The sequence below is a fragment of the Suillus subaureus genome (genome assembly GCF_016647635.1).
Source record: "Suillus subaureus strain MN1 chromosome Unknown BJ212scaffold_385, whole genome shotgun sequence".
Taxonomy (NCBI): domain Eukaryota; kingdom Fungi; phylum Basidiomycota; class Agaricomycetes; order Boletales; family Suillaceae; genus Suillus; species Suillus subaureus.
The window spans coordinates 1-7,494 of NW_024538941.1; the positions used below are offsets into that span (position 1 = coordinate 1).

At 48.2% G+C, this 7,494-nt stretch overlaps 1 protein-coding gene across 1 annotated transcript; it reads left to right on the forward strand.

The window, feature by feature from the left end:
- Positions 1–4: 4 nt before the first annotated feature.
- On the forward strand, positions 5–560 carry BJ212DRAFT_1530893 (uncharacterized protein; the record flags this gene model as incomplete). Its single annotated transcript, XM_041341769.1, has 1 exon — positions 5–560. A coding segment is annotated over one exon (429 nt), but the record flags the coding sequence as incomplete, so codon positions are not given.
- Positions 561–7,494: the final 6,934 nt, after the last annotated feature.

Below are 7,494 nucleotides of genomic sequence, written 5' to 3' on the forward strand. Positions count from 1 at the left end.
CACCCAATACCCTCCGCCTCCGCCAACATTCGCGCCTCACCTATCAACCTTGACTCCTACTCTGCCTCAGGACCTGCAACCACCCCACCCATTCCCATCCTCTCCCTCCAGAACGACTTCCTCCCATGGCGCTGTGAAATCCGCGCGTCGACATCTCCTTATGTCACCGTCGAGGACGTTCTCATCCAGCTCTACCGCTTCCTCCGTACACCGGGGACTCGTGAGGAGTACAAAGCGGTTCCCAGCCAGCGCGCCCGGGACACCATTGCAGAAACATACCACAATCGGTTTACGCGCCTCATCGGCTGAGGCTTACGCGGAAGAGCAGCGTAAGGGGCTGAAGCGGGTAGACTTCTTAATGGGGTGCACCACGTTCATGGGCCTGTCTAGCACAAAATTAGGTCCAGACGTTTGGGTGCTGAACCTACAGTGAGCTGTCACCGCTATTCTAGCAACGAAAGGAGGACGGGCAGCAGGAGCCAGCAGCAGTATGAATCATTTATTATCCTTATCCATATCCATCAACCCCCATCACCCACGCATGTCACGGACATATTTCTCAAAAAAAAGATATCGACGACGACTGGAACTCAATAATGGACATTGTATGTTACTTTATCATATATAACAAAAACCACTCATCATCGTGTTTTCCTTATTGTTACACTTATATCCCATATACATTACGCACAAACTCTCTTCGTCTTCGTAGTTTTTCGGTTGGCCATTATTGTTGTAGATTTAGTGTATTCCTGGCTTGCGGTCTCATTTTCTTGGTCGTCGCTCGTCGATATCATACCTTTGTTGTTGTACTGTAGAGCAAGCTTGTAGATCCATACATGTCATGATATTGACGATGATCGTATTCAAGTTTTTTCACAAGATGTCCTAGGATACCTTCTTTTTTTGTACTTCTGTTAGTCTTGGGACCCTGCGGGCCTTGAATATTATATTGATTGGGATAAGACCTCGAGCTCGGCATCAACCCATCATGGAACCAAAAAAAGGAGCCCGTTCTGTGAGGGACACAATGATAATCGTGGGAATTCTGGGGTTGGTTGTACTGACAACATCCTTGGCAGCAGAGTAACGTCGATGATGATGATGATCGTGATCACCCGGCTGGAACGTTCCCTCCGGATCTAAATTCCCCACTCACGTCGCACGCTCGCAGCAAGATCACCCAGATCATCCGCTGCGGCAGGCATCGGTTCGAACACAAAATTATACCCGTTACATAGTATCCACGTAGCGATCTCCAAGGAAGATAGTCTCTATGCTCTATGTATACCTTTGCAGATAGGTATTAGCGTGCATCCCTCTCGAGCTTGGACCCGATGCCCAGGAGACGATGCGAAAAGCGACCACATACACAAATAACTTTCTCATACGCACATATGATCGGCACGTGCTCGATCATAGATTAGTTCCCAAATCGGGATCAATCTCGGGCCATTCATTTATGTCCGATCCTTGTGTCCTTCCGCGACATAGCAGTGGTGACCGCATACTTGCGTCATAGATTCTGGGAGACTTAGGGATGCAGGCGAGGGGCTTGAGATAGTTTTTTTTCTCTTTTGTGAACTATGACCACGGATAACACGAATACGAACACTTCGAAGAATGGGGGCGGAGGGGGATTTGGAGATAAGCTCAAGTACGTTCCCTGTCTTGATTTCATTATTCAAGTCGAGTCACATCTAAATAATTCCGCAGAGGAGCCGCTCAAGTCATCCACGGTAAACCCATTCCATTCATCATCATCATTCCAGAAATACAAACGGTTATAATCAATTGAATTAGGGATAGGCGAAAATATTCGAGGCACGGCACTCGGCACTGCCGATCGTGCTACGAGCTCTGTAGCTGGCGTGCAGAAGAACGCTGATGTGGCAACGAAGGGCCGTGCTGAGATTGCGGAGGGTATGGCGAGGATGAAAGGTCATGCGCCTGCGGCTCAAGTTTCCCCTGCTGGAACAGCCTCCCCTGGAACAGCGCCTGCTGATCAAGGAACGACTGCGGGGGCTGGGACTGGTACCGACACTGGCGCGGCAGTTGGCGGTACCGCTACTGGGGTGACAGATCAGGGTCGACAACAGGGAACGAGTGATGAGAAAACGAGCGCACTTGGGGGAAAGAGCGGACCTGAGTCAACAGGTTAGTGTTTTGTAACGTTACTTCCCCTGTCGACGAGGTAATATTTTCAATCAAGATCCGGGTACTACTCAGACTGGTAGTGAGCCTGCTGTAAGTGCAGGCGCAGTGCACGAGCAGAAGGGTCACGGTGAAGTTGCTGCAAGTACGGGCGCAGCGCCCGAGCAGAAGCAGCAATGCTCGAGTGCCGTAAGTCAGCAAGAAGGGAAACGCGACGATCGGGATGTCCCAGACCGTTCACAGAGCGGCGACATCGGCCAGACTCGTGCGCAAGGGACTGCAGAGGACCGCCCTCAGCAAATGACTGAACGGTTGTCCCAGCAGGAGGTAGATGAACAATGCAAAGCAGAACAAAAGAGTGTCCGACAGGAGGGTGGACAACAGAGCAGATGGGCGGGCCCGGGGGAAGGACGGTGCGAACTGATTCATTTCCAGGGTATCTCGACGGACGAAGGAGATGAACAACCATCTCAACAAACGACAGAAAAATCGCGCTAGCCAGGACAGATTTACCACGGTGCCCAGTAGGAAGGTGGACAACAGGGCAGTCACTAGTCAAGCGTGCTACGCAAGAGGCTCGGAGGAAAAATACATTTCCAGGATTTTCAGGGTTGCGGTATCGTAGGAATGAAAACGAAACAAATCAGCGGCTTCCAGGGTTGTCTCTGACTAACCCTGACGGTAATCATTAGTAGGTGTCATTAGGAGAAAATCTAGGTACCGGAATGTAAAAATGATTCTTATCAGTAGTATGTTAATTTTACAACCGTGTCTGCAGAATGCCAGGCCAAGACCGTGACCGTCGGCGTTGTTTTGTTCCGAGATACCATGCATGGGGTATGTCCGAACAACGTCCCATAGGAACGTGATTGAAAGTTCGTGGCTTGACTTCTTGCAACCGACTCAGGCTTTTTGGGACTGGCCTAGCTGCATTGAAACGGCTGTAAATCTCAAAGAGCAAAAACAACCGAACATAATAATGAGCTTGTTCCAATTTCAAAATTTCGGAGCCTCACCTGGACATTCAGTTGGTGAACGTTATAATAGCCTAATCCATCTGGCTTCCCTTTTGTAGGGTGCGCTCATCACACAGCATGGTGTTGGCAACATGTGGCTATCTTATTGCGCTATTATCAAGCGCTCTTTATCTCCATTCGAAGCGCCAATACATACCATTTGTTCATATCCACCACTCCATCTACAGGGATGTCCACTACGTGGTGGTCGCGGTTAAGCAAGCAGCAGAAAAAGGACCAGGACGACCATGCTTCCGAGTCACAGCCCAGCGAAAAGGACCAGAGGACTCAGAAGGAACCGAACAATGATGTTGACTTGAATCCTGGAGAACTGACCTTTGAAGAAGGTGCGGTTGCTCGCTATTCCTTCAACTTGCTCGTCTGACATCATCCAGATACTGCTGGAGGCTTGGGTCGTCACCTTGGTGTAACTTCTTGCACTCTCCTTATCGTTGGACGGATCATCGGCACCGGTATATTCTCAACACCGTCCTCCATCCTCTCCGGCGTGGGCTCAGTCGGCGCCTCCCTCATGCTATGGGTCCTCGGTTTCTTGCTTAGCTTCTGTGGCCTCTTTATATGGCTCGAGTTCGGCACCATGTTCCCTCGTAGTGGTGGAGAGAAGGTATACCTTGAAGCCGTTTACAGAAAACCCAAGTACCTCGCCACCGTAGTATTTGCTGCCAACGCTATATTACTTGGATTCACTGCGAGCGGTTGTATCGTCAGTCATCTCTTGTTTTGGATAGATATTCAGTGCTCAAACTTAATTGCCTCGTCAAGGTTTTTGCTAGCAAGTGCGTATTTCGGATCCTAATGAAACAACTCGGCTGATATGATGTAGCATCTTAGTTGCTGCTGAACAAACCGCAGGTCGCTGGAATGAGCGTGGAATTGCACTTGGAGGTATGATATCCTACCTAACTGGCATGTTGCGATTGTTTCATGGCTTCTAGTTATCTTTTTCGTAACCCTCCTGCATGGATTAACCCCCAAGACCGGCGTGCTAATCATGAACGTATGCAAGCTCTCATTTTTACACTATTATCATATTCAACATCTTTCCTTCAGTTGCTCTCGATATTCAAGATCGTAATTCTGCTATTCGTCGTAATCACAGGCTGGGTAGTTCTCTCTGGCAAAACCCGCGTCGCAGATCCGCACTATAATTTCAGAAACGCGTTCGCAGGAAGCTCCACGAGTAGCTATGAAGTGTGTTCAATTATTTTCCTAGATGCCCATCTGCTAATTACGGTCTTGACAGTATGCTACCGCCACTTTCAAAGTTTTGAACTCATATGCGGGATGGTCCAATGTGAACTACGTGATGAATAATGTCCGTAATCCAGTGAGGACGCTCAAGATCGCAGGCCCGCTCGGTCTTGGTATATGCGCCATTTTGTACTTGCTTGCAAATGTGGCTTATTTCTCAGCTGCAACCAAGGTGAGAACTTCTTTTTGTGTCTGTACCATGAACGAAATACTGAATGGTATCGATAGGCGGAGATCGATCACTCCGGCGTTACTGTCGCTGCTTTGTTTTTCGGGAATGTCTTTGGTTCTGTTGCGGAGCGTGCGCTAGCGGTTTTTATTGCTCTCAGGTGAGCTCGATGTCTTGGGTTTGAGGGTTTCCTGACTTATTGTCTTCATGACAGTGCTCTTGGAGTGAGTCCTGTGGTTTTTTTAACATGATCTCTGTTTGATGATAGGCCATAGAACGTTATTACTATAGTAAGTCAAGGAATGCTATTGAAATGTGTGGCACAAGAACTTTTCATTTAGACTTTTGCTGCGTCACGAGTAAACCAAGGTCCGTCATACCAAACATCGTAATTTTACCTAGCTCATACTTCAATTACAGAACTCGCAAAGGAAGGGATACCCTTACCATTCGGAAACAAATTCTGGGCTTCAAATTGGCCCACAGGGAAGTCCCCACTTCCGGGATTGATCATCCACTTGATACCCTCAGTAAGTACTACTGTAGAACCGCATGATATCCATGATATCAATCTGAGATTGGTTTTTTAGGTCATCGTCATCATCGCGCCTCCCCCAAACATTGCCTACCCCTTTATTTTGGACGTCGAAGGATACCCACAGCAGATCATTAATCTTTTTATTGTCATCGTACGTCTTTCGATTATTTTTCTCGAGTGTTTCTTACCTCTTGATACCGCCAGGGTCTGTTCTATCTGAGATGGAAGAAGCCAAATGCTGTTCGACCATTCAAAGGTAAGCAAATATGTCGCTCTTCCTGTGTAGTACGTTAACGCATATGATGTAGTATGGTGGCCTATTGCTGTATTCTTCTTGGCGGCTGCTGTCTTCCGTGAGTTACCAATCTACAACTCCATACTTTCTTTCCCTAACCTAACCTCCACATAGTACTCGTCGCTCCCTTCCTGAGACCACCCGGCGGCATTGGCGACACCCCACCACTACCATATTACCTGTACGTTTCTTCCACCAGCGCGTCCCTTATTCTCATTCCTCACTCGTTCTATAGGTACTGTCTCGTCGGAATCGCCATCATGTTTGTAGGCGTGCTGTACTGGGCTGCATGGCGGGTCATACTGCCCAAGGTATTTGGTTATGAGTTTGTGCCGAGGAAGGAGAGGTTGGACGATGGGACTGTTGTCACCGTAGTGAGTGTTTGCATTTTTTATTCTGTGTTTGCTGGTTTTGCTTACCGATCTTATTTTCAAGTTTTCGAATAAGAAAATAAAATGATTCGGAGGCTGATCGGAAGTGCAAATAAATTGGTCTTTGGATTAATTTAATGCGATGTTGTGGTGGTGTTCGTGTAATGCATGCGGTGTTGTACCTACCAGAGTCTAGAACGAATCCTGGGTCAGCTCTGCTTTCTGCCCAGTGCTGTCACTCTTCTGAAGTTCTTGCCAACAACACCTGCGTTCTGAAGATCTGGCCAGTCACCAATCCCGTTAGCATTCTTGCCTCATCACATTTTCTACTTGAATCAATCATAACACGTTAACAGTACTAGTGCTGGTAAAACCGACAATTTGTTGTCATGTGTTAGTCTATGCGGTTTTGATATGCTGCACACCCCGAAGCTCTCGACTAAATGCGTAGCACCAGCGCACGATGCAGAGGACTGTCAACAAGCACAGCAACGCAACAAGAGCAATGCACCCTTGCAATAGCTAATGCATGTTCAACGCCAGCGTATTCGTCGTCGCAATCCTCTACGAACAGCGTAGTAGATGCGAGGGTTGCGCTAACATCATGGGATGAGGGTGTCTGTCGTCTGCGCAAGGCGCGTGACAGTGGTGATCAGCTTTAGTACGAGCAGCGTAGTAGACTCGGGGGTTGTGCTAGCGTCTGAGGAGAGGCTATCTGCCGTCCCTTTGAGGTGCTCGACAGTGGTCATGAAAGAGTGTATGTGACGCTCCACACCCAAGCTGCCTATCACTTGACGGATGGCTTCGGCGTCGAAGGTATCGATGATTGCCATTAATGGAAGGCGTTTAGGAACTGGTGGGGGCTAGGACGTCAGCATAAATTGTAAGTGAAAATTGTATCACTTGCTTGTGGGGGCTTGTGGACTGATGAATGCAGGCATAACGAACGCGGGTGTCCACCTTGGTGTCTGGAGTCAGGCCTTCAGGGACGTCATTCCTACGCGTTGAAGTCATGCACTTACACTCGTGGCCCATGCACAACTGCTTGTGCCTGGCTGGGATCCTCGAGGTAATATTCCATTTTATGTTTAGTTCCATAACGTTGGTTGATGTTAGCTCAAGTTTTATCTTCAAGTTGTACTCATTTCCTCGCACTCTGTCGTCTCCGCATTCATGATCGCCGAGCCCACCATGGACTCTATTCTCATTTGAGAGATCTGGCATCTTATTATGTATGTCTACCCAGGTGATTGCGCTCTTCTTCCCGTGGTTCAGCGCCTCAAGCTTCAGTACTCAGTGCCATTCCCGTAGGTTCGATGTCCCAATCAAATACTTGGTTATTGAATATTTGAATATGATACGGCGGGGCTGCGAGGATTTGAGTCGGGGCACAAACCTGGGCAGAGTCAATATCCGGCTCGAGTTCTTATCAGGCGGTCTTTCAGTGCAACAAAGATGAGCGTGACACAACAGACTTGGCCTGCCTGCACTTAACAAGCCCGAAGCGTGGAAAGTTCCCGTTGCAGCTGCTCTCGAAAGGCTTTCTTTTCATGACATTATCCACTGCGTGTCAGTCATCAGTTCAATTGGATTCGGATCGTATATTCCGCTTTTCTGTCTTGACGTCGTTTTCAGCAGTTTGTAAGAACAGTTTGCAATATTGTGCACAATGATTCTAC